This window comes from Procambarus clarkii, chromosome 22 (genome assembly GCF_040958095.1).
Source record: "Procambarus clarkii isolate CNS0578487 chromosome 22, FALCON_Pclarkii_2.0, whole genome shotgun sequence".
In the NCBI taxonomy this organism is placed as follows: domain Eukaryota; kingdom Metazoa; phylum Arthropoda; class Malacostraca; order Decapoda; family Cambaridae; genus Procambarus; species Procambarus clarkii.
Genome location: NC_091171.1, coordinates 48,078,068 through 48,092,539, shown reverse-complemented (window position 1 = coordinate 48,092,539; position 14,472 = coordinate 48,078,068). Strand labels below are relative to the sequence as shown.

At 40.8% G+C, this 14,472-nt stretch overlaps 1 protein-coding gene across 2 annotated transcripts in view; it reads left to right on the top strand.

The window, feature by feature from the left end:
- LOC123759116 (receptor-type tyrosine-protein phosphatase S) overlaps nucleotides 1–14,472 on the top strand; it is a 144,268-nt gene that overhangs the window by 104,053 nt on the left and 25,743 nt on the right. For both annotated transcript variants that reach the window (XM_069328996.1, XM_069328995.1), the window contains 3 exons: nucleotides 5,722–5,848; nucleotides 7,626–7,758; nucleotides 11,018–11,067. In XM_069328996.1, the coding sequence (XP_069185097.1) occupies nucleotides 5,722–5,848; nucleotides 7,626–7,758; nucleotides 11,018–11,067 (310 nt within the window). The remainder of the gene's footprint in view (nucleotides 1–5,721; nucleotides 5,849–7,625; nucleotides 7,759–11,017; nucleotides 11,068–14,472) is intronic.

Genomic DNA, 14,472 nt, shown 5'->3' with positions numbered 1-14,472 from the left:
GCTTATATATCGGTGTCTGTCTTCTGAGACTAAAGTTCCTTTATCCTAACCTACCAGTATCTCAATTTTGGGAGTCGTTAACTTTTTCTAGTACGACAAATTTTTGCCCTAGGTAGAGTATACGTCAAAAGACGACGTTCTACTAGGAGGACGGGTTGATCTTGTCGTTGATTATTCCGTAGTGCACAATTTGTCAACCACAATTGTCACAATTTGTAACCACTTATATAAATTGTTACAATTCTGCCTGCCATGAATATCAAAACTTGCAATTTGAGTGATGATATATATTGACAAAGCGTTGTGTGGTAGTAACGACTACCACAGTAGTAGTCACGACTGTGGCAGCCACAGTAGCAACAGTACCAGTAACCAACATGTAACACCTTGCTTCATTAATGTACAAGTGTTGCTGGGTTCTTTACTTCTCATTTGTTTATTTCTTATTTTATGTTGTTTTGTATGGAGTTATATTGTATTACTGAGTTGTTTTGTGAGCTGACTTAATTGTGGACTCCACTTGAGTTCTGTTGTAAATTTTGTTACACATTTTCACGTTCCCATAATTTATACTTGCTTTAATTCCTGTTTGCTTCTTTTACTACTGATTGTCCCTTCTGTGTACGTATGTGTTGGAATTTGATAAATAAATAAAAATGTGGTTCCCTGGATGTCCACCCTGACGTTGTCATGAGGGAAGGGTTGGCAGCACTGACGTAACTATGTAAACATATGGGATTCGGCCGCCAGAGGTCGTTGGGTGAGGGTCCGGCTGTTTTGATTGGGGTCATGGAAATTTCTCCTTCCCCCCTATCCGCCGTTCAGAGATGGTTGGCCTGGAGTTCTCTGGCAGGGTATCGTACCTTGCCATGGAAGTAGTTATGTTGGATATGTTCCGTGTTAAGGTGTCGGATGTGTTTGGTGTACAGCTCCTCATGAACCACCTGGCGCTCGTTAAGTTCCATTCGCCGGCTGTTTATAAAGACATTGTGGCCCGTTATGATGGGCGTTTGTTTACCCTCCCTAATGACGCTTCCTCCTGTGCCTGGCCTGGTGCCCCATGTGGTTGAGGATGCTGCCGTTCTGCGACGTGCATCGGTTCGCCCGGCTTGTGTTGCGCGTGTCTCTGAGTCAGCCTCCGGGTCTGATGATGTGCGGCCAGTGCCTAAGCGTTCACGGTGTTCGTCTTCAGCATGAGCTGACGTTGGCGACTTCGACGCTTGTGAATCTGACGGCGACGGAGGGGTGGCACCTGTTGTGTTGCAGACCACGGTGACGGCGAAGGTGCATTTGCCTGAGGATGCCGGTGCTGGTGTTTCGGCCTCCGCTTCAGATATGGTGTCTGCGGTTCCTGTTTCGGGTGCGTCGCCTGCCTCGGATGGCTCCGGTTCTTCGTGGGGAGTGGTTCCCCCTGCTGAGATTCACGGTGAGCGGGGTGGCCTGGTGATTGTGTTGAAAAAGGCTGCTCGCTCTGGGGGTTCTGTAACCCCTTCCTCGGTCCCCGTTTCATCGGCTGCGGTCTCGACGCCTCTTCCGTCTCCGGCCATCTCTTCAGCGTCTCCTGCGGTCTCGGTGGAGGCGTTACCATCTCGTCTATTGTCCCCTGCTCCTGTGCGTATGGCGACGCGGTCGTCTCGGCAGCCCTCGTACGCTTCAGCGGTGTCGTCTGCTACCTCGAAGGACGTGATTTGCGCTCCCAGCCTCGTTATGCGACTTGCGTCGGTGAGCTTAAGGAGTGGCCGTTTCCGCCTGATCTGGTGGTTCCTGAGTTTATGAGTGGCCCACGCCGGCAGGGGGATCGTCCCCCTACCGACAGAGAATATTTGATTTGGGAGGCGTACAAGTGAAGGTATCCTTGGGCTTCGGAGACGTTTGGTCCTGTCTCTTGAGAAATGTATTCCTCACTCATGATTCCTTTGTGTATTGTGTGCTGTGGGTTGTTTCCATTTGTGTGCTTGGTTGTGGGGTGCGGGTCGGGTGTGTGTGAGTGGGTGGGGCGGGTTTGTTTCCCGGTTCCTGCGTGCTCCGGTTTGTGGTTGTGGGTTTATTTGTGTGGTTTGTGTGTGTGTGTGTCCAGTTCCTGTGCAGTCCGGGGTTTGGTTTGTGTGGATGTAATGTTCTTGTGTTAGGATTTGTGGTTCTATGTTATTATTATTATTCTTATTATTGTTATTATTATTTTTGTTTCGTGTTGGTGCCTCTCCGTGTGTGGTTGCGGTGTTGGTAGCCTTGTTCTGTATATTTAATGTTTTGGTGTGTTATTTCTGTATTGTCTTCTGCTGTGTTCAACTTATTTGTTGTAATTTGTTTGTAAATATTGTTGTTTTGTGGTCGGCCCTTCCGGCCGGCGGTTTTGTGTTCAGTACACTTGTTCCCTTATGTTTTTGCACGTTTGTGTTGTCATTTTGTTCTGTTCTATTTGTTTCCTTTTATTGTACATATAAGCATGCTTGCGTGTAAAAATAAAAAATAAAAAAATAAAAAATCTCTGTCCGACCGCTGCTGCTCACTCAAGTATGTGGCCCCTTTTGAATTCTCAGAAGACCTGCTTCGGCACTATTTTGGAAACTATGGGACCGTGGTGTCACTGATTGAATACCATCTCTTCCGGCAGGTGGAAGGGGGTTTCGTGCGGTACCAAGACCCTCGCCCTGCGTCTCAAAGTCTCCTGTTCCGTCCACTGTTACGTTGATAGGCTCCCCCATGTGTGCCTTCTACGCAGGGAAGCCCAGGTCATGTTTTCGATGTGGACTTGAGGGGCACCAGGCGGCGGCCTGCACTGGTGTGGCAGTTGTGCCAGTGAATTTGTTTCAGGAGGAGGATTTTCCCCCACTGGTGGCTTTGGACCTGTCGCCTTGTGATGGTGTGGTGAGGAAGGCCTCCCTACCGCCTGATGCACCGGTGGTGTTACTGGGTTCCTCGGCTTGTGAGCCCATGAGTACAGATGGTGGTGTGTGAGGACCCGCCCCTGCAGTTGGCTTCCTCGCCTCGGCCAGCTCCTTCACCTCCGCGGGCTCCCTCACCTCCGCAGGCTCCCTCACCTCCGCAGGCTCCCTCACCTCCGCAAGCTCCCTCACCTCCGCAGGCTCCCTCACCTCTGCAGGCTCCCTCACCTCCGCAGGCTCCCTCACCTCGGCTGGCTCCCTCACCTCCGCAGGCTCCCTCACCTCCGCAGGCTCCCTCACCTCCGCAAGCTCCCTCACCTCCGCAGGCTCCCTCGCCTCCGCAGGCTCCCTCACCTCCGCAAGCTCCCTCACCTCCGCAGGCTCCCTCGCCTCCGCAGGCTCCCTCACCTCCGCAAGCTCCCTCACCTCCGCAGGCTCCCTCACCTCCGCAGACTCCCTCACCTCAGCTGGCTCCTTGGCCTCTGCAGGCACCTTCACCTCTGCCAGATCCCGCGTCTCCGCTGGCTCCCTTGTGGAAAATCTGACTCAAATATTTGCATTAAATATTGAAAACTTCAATAGTTACGAAGGACCACCACTTTTTGTGGAAAACTGAGGAGAGCAAGTGTATTGAAATTAAGTCCACGAACTAGTGTTCTATGGATTTTAATTAAACTGCATGTTATCATGAAATAAGAGTCAAATTCACTTTCACAAATTGGGGGGTAAAAGCGCTAAGATACGATTGCGTCTTAGCACCAATAATCTGATGCTGGTTCATCAGAATGGATTGTAAATATGAAATCATATTATTGCATATACACATATGTAATTAGGATATAAAATGATATCAGTGAATAATGCATGGCAAATATAAATGATTAGTAAAATGTGATCTAATAGAAAATCATTCATGTGATCTAAATATTAGTATTCTACTGAGGATTATCTAAGGTTACAAAAATATTAGGCCAGCTTAGCTGTTCAGATGGAACAGTTGTAAGCGTGTGGGGCAGTCACGGCGTCACGCTTGTTGCAACACGCTGTCCGCGCACGCACATTATTATTGTTATTGGTGTGAATGTATATGGGGGGTTGTTAAGGGGTTAATAAATAAGTTAGTTAAAGGAGTATCCATTCTTCCTGTGTAGGAGATCTATGATCAACCTCTAAACTGGCATTATCTTGTAGCCAATTAATATTCACTGTTGATATTTTTATTTGGGGGCCGGGCCTTTTAGATCTCCCATATTTGATAACTCTTAATGCTAACTACTGCCCCTACATCCATTTAATACTAGATCCCCCATAGTACAGCCCACGATTTATAACAGTGGGCTACAGAATGTGATGTTGAGGACTCTTGAGGGCTCATCCTCTGTGGAGTGCGAGGTTGCTGTGCAGAGGCTGGTATAGTTCCTGCAGGTGGTGTAGACCCTGTTGTAGGGGTGGGGGCCAGTGCGGGGACCTTGGTGCCTGTTTCAGAGGCCTCACCCGCATCCGTTTGTTTCGGTTCCCCGTGGGAGGTGGTGCCCCTGCCGAAGATGTTGGTGAGCATCGTGGGTTAGTGTTGGTCCTGAAGAAGGATGCTCGCCCGTTGGGTTTCGTGCCCCCCGCCCCCTGCTACGTCAGCGGCGGTGGTGCCGCCTCTCCAGTCCTCGCCTTCGTCTTCAGTGTCTCATGTTTCGTCGGCGTTGGTCTGGCCGCCTCTCCAGCCTTCGTCTTAGGTGTCTTCTGTTTCGTGGGCGGCGGTATTGCTGCCTCTCCTGCCTCCGCCTTCGTCTTTGATGTCCTCTGCTCGGGGACGACCGCCTCTGCCTGGGTTTCTGCCTGATATAATGATTCCGGAGTGCATGAACCACCCGCGGCGTCTTAGGGATGTTCGCCCTACTGAACTGGAAGGATGATTTGGAATGCTTAAGTTAAGACGTATCCGCAGTTGGATTACCCTGAGAAATATGTGGATTATTATTATTAGTGAATTTGTTCCTGTTGCACCTGATTCCTATGTATTTTGATGTTTTGTTTGTGTCTGTATGTACTTACCTAATTGTGTTGTTGTGGGGTTGGTGGTTGTGTGTATGGGTGAGTGGGGTATTTGTTCCCGGTTCCTGCATGTTCTGGTGTTTCTGCTTATGGGTTTAGGTGCGAGGTTGTGCTTTGTTTTTCCGGTTCCGGTGTTTTTTTTTTTTTTTTTTTTTTTTTTTTTTTTTTTTTTTTTGAGATATATACAAGAGTTGTTACATTCTTGTACAGCCACTAGTACGCGTAGCGTTTCGGGCAGGTCCCTGGAATACGATCCCCTGCCGCGAAGAATCGTTCGCGGCAGGGGATCGTTCGCTTCCGCGAAGAATCGTTTGTTCTGGTGTGTGTCCATGTGTGGCTGTGGGGTTTTCTTCTTTACTGTGTCATGTATTTTCTCCTTGTATTTCTTGTGGGTTATTTTCTGTCAACGTTCTGTTGTCTTTCCCGGTCTGTGTGTGTTAAAGTGTATGGTGTACTTTTCTTGTGCTCGGTAATGGCTTGTCTTAGTACATGTCCTATGTCTTCTTTTCTGTATTTGTTGCTTTATTCCCATTTGTCTTTCAGTTCTGTATACTGTGCTAGGTTATGTGTTATATGTTTTTCTACTTCATGTCTGTTTCATGTTCTATGTTTGTATAATGTTTTCCTGTGCTTTTTTTTTGTACATTGTGTTTACATTTTTTTTTTATTTATAAAATAAACATATACCTGTTTCCATAGTAGCACTTTTCCTATTAATCCAGAATAAAGTTTGTGGGAAAAGTAGAGCATTTATTTAATATTCAAGTTATATAAACTTTTCTGTTGACAGGCTGCTGAAGAATTTGCTGAAAAATTTGTGGTTGGAGAGATGACTAACGGCGGCCCTTACCCCAACTGCCCGCTGAAACCCGCTCACCCTTATATAATGGCTGTTGTGGCTAGGGTGCAGCTCGAAGGTAATTATATTGCTGAAATTACTAATGCTGATAATTTATGATGATAAATATTATAATTAAAGCATAGAGTTGAACTTTTATCTTAACTGTGGAAAATTTCACTCACCATATCCATATTATTATCTAAGGAATGAAATATTTCCATACATATCTATAATGTGCATAAGAATTATATCTCTACTGATGATTTTAGACCCATCAGTATCTACATTAGCAGGTTACATGACCATTTGGTCAAGCACACCATTGGTCTCAATGCATATATAACATTGTACAAGTGATCACAAGAATTTACAAGCTTCCAGGAGGAACTGATAATCAAAAAATATTGTTGGAACAAAGTTATAATCTCCATTGACGTATTTTCAAAATGCTTAATAAAGGACAAATTGTACTATCAAGTACTGTCATTAATTTTTATATCCACTAGGTGTTTATCTTGTGATATAACTTTATCACAATAATCAGTCTAAATAATAAAATTAATAATTTTATAATCATTTTCGGCACCTTCACTGTGGTGGAGAGGATGCCGCCAGTGGGGCAGAGGTGACCAGAACAGTACCTGTTCACCCTTTGTTGACAACGAAGCGGTTCGCAACGCGTGTGTTGTTGATAACATTTTCAACGAACATTACCGCACAAACTTCTTATCTAATTACCAGTAATCACTCCCTAGATATTCGGGAAGTCTCTGATCTATAATCTAAGTTAGAATTCGTCCGTAAGAACGCATATTAAGAATAGTGAGAGTGAACTCATGTACCCAGAGACTTTCCATGCTTCCACCATAATCCTTAGCACAGCTACAAGTATCTATCCTACAGCAAACGCTACTAGGAACTCAATCAACATCATGCTGCCTTATCTTCATAAAAAAATACAGAGCCTATCTTCTGAGAGATCATACAGTCTGACAACCTGCCAGATTAGGCTCCGGTTATGCATGTGTATGAATCAACATTTGGCAAATGAAATTCGAAGTGAATAAATGCTAAGGTATGGAATATGGAATAAGAGAAAATAGCCCACACACAACCTACAAATTATGTACAAAGGCATTAAAGAACTCTGACAAAGAGAGATCTCTGGATGGTTCTGAATAATACTGTCGCCAAAGGATTCGCATAAAGAACATTGTGCGAGGAGCAAATGCTACGTTTTCCAACTTCAGAATTGCATTTAAATACATGGATGGTGAAATATTAAAGAAACTGTTCACGACTTTTTTTGAGACCAAAAATGTTACTATGTAGCAATTGTATGGTGCCTATATCTCATTAAGAACATCAATAAACTAGAAAAGGTGCAAGGGCATGCTACAAAATGACTTCCAGAACTGAAGAAAACAAGATCTATGAGGAGAGGCCAGAGGTGTAAAATATGCCAAAGCTAGAAGCTAAAAAAAAAAAGAGGCAATATGATTACTACATACAGAATTTGATAAAGCTGAATTCTGCAACTTCAAGAACAAAAGGTCACAGACTCAAGCTAAGGGAACAAAGTTGCCGAAATAAGTATTCGAAAGTTCACTTCTGATAGACGGTTGGAACAAGTTAAGTGAGAATATGGTGGAGGACGAGTTTCAAAGACAAAGAGTACTGGGAAGACGGGACACCACGAGCGTAGCTCTCATCCTGTAACTACACTTAGGTCATTACAGAGGATTATTTGGCACACCTAAGGGTGGAGAATAAAGGCTACCACCGTTCACGAACATGACATCATCTATCGAAGAAGCCAACAATCAGTTCTAAAATTTGTAATAAATTTGCAGGTAGAAGTGCGTATGCAGAGATGAAATTGGATGAGAAAGTAGTGCCTGAGTGGGATGGTTATGTTCTTCCTATAGTTTCCTCCGTCTTGGGTCTTCTCCTCCTTATCCTCATCATCACAATCATCATAATTTTGTAAGTTGACCCTTTATTCTCCAGCAAATTTGTTATAATATATAGAATCTTATACTTGCAAGAAATGCATATAATATCTAAGGTTTACAGTTGATCAGACAACCAGTCCATCAGACAGCCAGTCTACCCATCTGACAATAAATGAAGTGACGACATGTCGGTCCGTCCTGGACCATTCTCAAGTCCCGTAAACACACAATGGCACGGAAAGTCAGTATAATGTGTTAAGTAAGATTGTGATATAAATGGTGAGAAGCTTGAAGTATATCATATACTTACATATGTATTACGTAGGGTGTTTTGAGGAAATGCATGTTTTTAAAGCGCCTTCTTACGTGCAGCATTTTCGACAAGTGTTAACGCTAAAAAAAAAATGCACAATATTTGTATGTAGTTTAAGTTTCCATCAGTTATAACTGAAGGTGAAAAAGGTCACAGAGGCACGTAATGGGCTCAGGAACTGATCCCCAAAATTAATTTAGCTTAGCAAGTTACAGCGTTGATGAGATGGATTACAGAGTTTGTAAACATATGAGATGATATTGAGACCATGCAATAGGATCGAACTCGCATCCCTGGACTTTCCAGACACAATCATTGCCGACTGAACTGTGATGAGCTCAAAAGTATTTATCTAGAAGTTCTACCATATACATCAACAGTCTCTTCCCAATTAGCATATTGTCGCCGTGAGAGTTCGTTAGGTAGGTTAGTTCATTGTGGACCCCATACCCATCCTCTGGGTAAGTGGCAGAAAGGCTTCAGTGCCACATAATGGGTTTAATTATGGGGCCCCATGATCTCTGCACCAAATTTAGTATTTAGAGTTTTGGTTAATTTGGCTTGATGCCAGAGTTTACTCAGTTAAATACAACACTTTAGAAATAACAGCAGCAGAGCAATATAATGGGACAGTATTCTCAAAGGTAGTTGACGTAAAGACACCTTTGCAACAATAACAATTTATTCAACAAACTTACATACGAATACACGGCAATAACAACTTTACGGTACGTTAAATCTAGAGTGTCACTACATAGCTAATCAATACCACGGCAGCAGGATCTTGTCCCATCACTCTGCTGGTAATTAACGAGACCTGGTCTCGAACCACTCTTGCATGGGCAAGAAGAAAAATATGAACTAACTGAACACTGGTGAACACTCGGACCAAAACTGCACTGAACTTCTGCAGTGGCAATTAACAATGATGCAATACAAAACAATACAATGACAACAAAACAATGCAAGACATGTCACTAAGACAATCTTCAATTAATTACTTATTTAACACTCATCCCTTAGACAGCAATCAAATCAAATATACAATAATGTTAATCCTCTGTTACACAGGAACAAATAATCGGTAATTATTACGTTAATATTACGTCAACACATTATCACCAAAGACAACATCAATCAACTCAAATATACAATTGATTAATTGCGTTAATTAATTACGTTAATCCTCCAGTCACACTAACAGTAACAACTCAGTGAGTAATTACTTTAACACTCTGTGACTAAGACAGTTAACCAATCAAACAGTAACTCTTTAAATCAAACTTTTGTCACAAAGACAGTTAAATCAAGATAGCAGTCCACGTGGCATAGTGGTAAAACGCTCGCCTGACGTAGCACGAGCGCGTTCTCCCAGGGTTCGTATCCTGGCCGGGGAGGATTTACTGAGCGCAAATCCTTAACTGTAGCCTCTATTTACCTAACAATAAAATGAGTATCTGGTTGTTAAACGATTTGGCAGGGTCGTATTCCGGGGAATATTAGGTTTAAGAACTTGCCCGAAACGCTATGTGTGCTAGTGGCTGTACAAGAATGTAGAAACTTGTATATTTAAATAAATAAAAAATACTAAATGAATAATTAAACTCAACACAGTTCTCCAACACTCAAGTACAACGCACGATATCACACATATTACAATAATAAAATAATTTCAATATGAAAATTTTATATATATATATATATATATATATATATATATATATATATATATATATATATATATATATATATATATAAATATATATATATATAAATATATATATATATATAATATATATATATATATATATATATATATATATTAATATATATATTAATATATATATTAATATATATATATAATATATATATATATATATATATTATATATATATATATATATATATATATATATATATATATATATATATATATATATATATATATATATATATATATATATATATATATTGGTGTATACTGGCAGCAGGTTTTCTTTCAAACATGTCTCATTGAATATGACCGCATATTCTGTATTTACTATTTTCTGATTTAGGGCTTCTATCACTCTACCTATTTTCTTAGCATCAGGGCTTAGCTGAAATAGGAGTTCTCCAAAACTCATTTTCGTAATTTTAAGGTAAAGAAAAGAAGTGAATTCCTATAGAATGTATTACACTTATTTATACAATTTGCACAACTTTCGAACCTCCATGGTTCATTCTCAAGTGAAAGAAATTTTCAGGTTTGGTTGATTTTATACCCGCACTGGGTCAGGTCTTATCACCTGACCTAGTGCGGGTCAGGTGATATCACCTTTCACCAAAAAAGAGGGGCCTGATGACCTCAGGTATATCACCAGCCAAGCACGCATTGCCGAACCTTGTGAATTCCACAAGAAGAAACGTTGAACTTTTAGATGCTTCGATGAAATTCTCCAGCAATCTCTGCACGTGGTAATCATGCGAGAAATGGCAGTTGATACAGGGTAGTTGGTGCAACACTAGAGCACTAGACAGCACGCGGTTAACATGCGAGTACTAATCACACACAGGGTGGCTGATGCGGTCTCGAGCCAGGACCACACGTGGTTAACTTGCGAGTACTATTCTGTACTCACACCATTTACAGCTGGCATCATTTACCAATATTCAGAGAGATGCAAATAGTTGACTCCTAAACCATATTTTATTCCTATATGCAATGTTGATGGAATTGCTGTACTCGGGATTTACGTGATTTATGATATATTTTAAAAATTAACAATACACTTTCTGTTTCACATCAGGTTCTGTGCTGTATATTCTGTATCTGTATACTGAATTTTGTAATGTTAGAATATGTACTGTTTGTTAATCCTTCATTACCAGTATCTGTATGGCATTTTAACCAAAAATATAAATTTTAATGGCTAAAATTCAGCAGTGTACAATTATAATATTTGTTTTATAAATATAGCTTCTCATTACTTCCACAGCAGACGCCACAAAACGCTGCATAGGAAAGTTGGAGCCAAGTATTGGAAAGGTAAGATAAGGTATTAACTTATAGAAAATAAATCTCAATATTTGCAAGGAAAAAAAATATGACAGTGAGATGTTAGTTATTCTCTTGTTGATGAAGCCCCTTTTTTTTTATTAATACATGAGGTACATCTGCATTAGTGCAGCTACCCTAGACTATATGAAGTGGAGTACAGTGTGTCAAAAAAGCTAACTAGGTGATGCTAAAAAATCCCCCATCACACAGGATGGTTAGTCATACAGAGGCATGTGATAGCCAGTCTGCACTGACAGACTTCGGATGCATTTTGAGGATATCATAAACACAAGAGTGAATACGGTAGCAGTGGTAATAAAAGTCCCCATCTCGCAGGATGGTTAGTCATACAGGACCAGGTGCAGTGAGGCGTGTCGAGCAAGTCTCAGTCTTGCACACTTAACATTGTGGTATTTTTAAGTATCTGACTCCCTAAAATAAGGAACTGACTACCAATATACAAGAACTAACATGCTTAAAAGAAATTAGAACCAGAGACTGCTATGGGGAGTATATCTTCGCCAGCTTCAGAGTCAAGGGTGCCGAGTCTGTCCTGACTGTGGGTGCAGTTTATAGAATTCCTAACACTGATGTGTCCGAATTCAACTCAAACCTTAGAAATCTAATACTTGATAACAGACTGAACAAAAACCACCTAATTATCGCATGGGACTTTAATATTGACCTCTGCGAGCCTGAACACCCCACTGCTGTTAGCTTCCTCAACTGTATGAATTCCTGCTTCCTCATACCCTTAATCACTAGACCTACTAGAATCACTGATAGCACTGCCACGACGCTCGATCACATCTGGACAAACATAACCTCTCCGCTTACTTCAGGTATAATCACCGATAGCACTACAGATCATTACCCCACATTTCTCTTAACTAACATTAGCAAACCACCTCTTGAGTCAAGAGTGATACGTTTTAGACTACACAATGAAACTGCTATAGACAATTTTATAACTGCTGCTGATAATGTCAACTGGGAGTCCGAGTTAGGTAACATAGTGGACATCAACCTTGCAGTACAATCTTTTCTTCAAAAAACTCTTAGCCTTTATAATACCCACTGTCCTATGCTTACAAAACAAGTCACAACCAAAAGGCTTAACAATCCCTGGCTTACAAAGGGAATACTTAAATCTATTAATAAAAAACATGACCTTGAGAAGAAGTATAGGTTAGGAATTGTCTCCAAAGAATTCTCAAAGAATTACTCATTATTGCTGTCTAAGATAATTAGACGAGCCAAAACTAAATACTACGAAGATAAATTTACCCAAATAAAGAGCAACATTAAACAAACTTGGAGAACAATTTCTCAAATATTGGGATCAAAGAAGTCTTTAAATAACAAACCGACTCTCCTGTCTAATAACGATGGTCAGCTTTCAGCCTCTGATTCTGCTACTGAGTTCAATAGGTTCTTCTCTTCCATTGGTTCATCCCTTGCAAATGATATTCCATCTTCCAGTACAGACATTAATGACTATCTTTCAGGTAACTATCCACAGTCTCTGTACCTAAAGCCTATTAATTCCACTGACGTCAATGAGATAATCCTTTCCCTTAAAACCAAGTCTGGTGCCCTTGAGGAGATACCAACTTTAATTTACAAAAAAGCCTCCAGATCTTTAGCCCCTGCTATTGCTTTGCTCTTCAACAAGTCACTTGAACTCCAAACCTTCCCAGATATTCTAAAAAAAGCGAAAGTAACGCCTGTCCACAAATGTGGTAATCTCACAGATGTTAACAACTACAGACCTATATCTATCCTGCCAAACTTGTCAAAAATTTTTGAAAAACTAATCTATAAGCAGCTTTACTCATATCTAGCCAAACTCAATATACTTAGCCCTTGCCAATATGGCTTCAGACCCAAAAAAAGCGCTAACGATGCACTTATTAGTATGCTTAACTCGATTCATACAGCTCTTGATAAAAATGAGTTCTCTGTTGGGTTGTTTGTGGACCTGCGTAAAGCTTTTGACACTGTCAACCACCAAAACCTTCTTAAATTACATCATTATGGAGTCAGAGGACACTCCCTACAATACCTCAAATCCTACCTTACTGACAGGCTCCAATATGTTTCTGTGAATAATACAATTTCTCCCACCCTACCCATCAACATTGGTGTTCCCCAGGGCAGCATACTTGGCCCTCTCCTCTTTCTCATCTACATTAATGACCTTCCAAATGCCTCCCAACACCTCAAATCAATTCTATTTGCTGACGACACGACCTTCATTTACTCCAGTCCTGATCCCCTTGCTCTAAATGCCACAGTAAATACTGAGCTAAATAAAGTCCATCTGTGGCTAACTGCCAACAAACTCACCCTTAACATTGACAAAACCTTTTATATTCTGTTTGGCAATAAATCCTCTAATCAAATAAATCTCAAAATAAACAATACCCAAATTTGTAACAAATTAGATGGCAAATTCCTTGGCATTCTCATTGACCACAAGCTTAATTTCCAGGGACACATTCTAAACATATAAAAAAAAATTTCAAAAACTGGGCATTCTTTCTAAGATCAGATATTATGTACCACGCCCTGCCCTGGTGACTCTCTATTACTCCCTTATCTATCCATATCTCAACTATGGTATTTGTGCTTGGGGCTCTACTACCCAAAATCACTTACGTCCTCTAATTACTCAACACAAAGCTGCTATTAGGACAATATCCAATTCTGGCCCCAGACATCACTCGGTACCCCTACTTAAATCTCTGAATATGTTAGACATTAAGTCACTGCACATTCTCTCATGTGTATTATACATATATAAAACGCTAAACTATAATGCCAATCCTGATCTCAAAAGCTTCATAGAAGGTTGTATCAGAACCCATGAGCATCACACCAGAAATAAATACAGTTTTGATATTCCTAGAGTACGACTTAATCAAACTAGAAATGCTCTACAAATCAAGGGGCCCAGAATGTGGAATGACCTTCCCAACCATGTTAAAGACTGTACCTCTCTCAACCAGTTTAAGTTAAAAGCGAAGCTATACCTAATAAATTCCCTGTAACCTACCTTATCCTTCTATTGTCAACCAATGTCTGTTTTTTTTCTTTAAAGAGCGCTGTTTGTCGACATAATTGTATTTGTGCTGCTTTTTCATCTATGTTTTCATTTCTTGTTTTCATTCTACTCATTATGCTCAATTAGTATTAAGCTTGTCATTTAAGTTTATCATGCCCGAAACGCTTTGCGTAATAGTGGCTTTAGGCATTGTATGTACTAGCTATACCTATAAGTTAAACAATCCTTGTAAATATTTATTGTATGTATGTACCTTACCTAAATAAAATTGTATTGTATAAAATTGTATTGTATTGTATTGCAATATAACAACTACTTAGCAATCT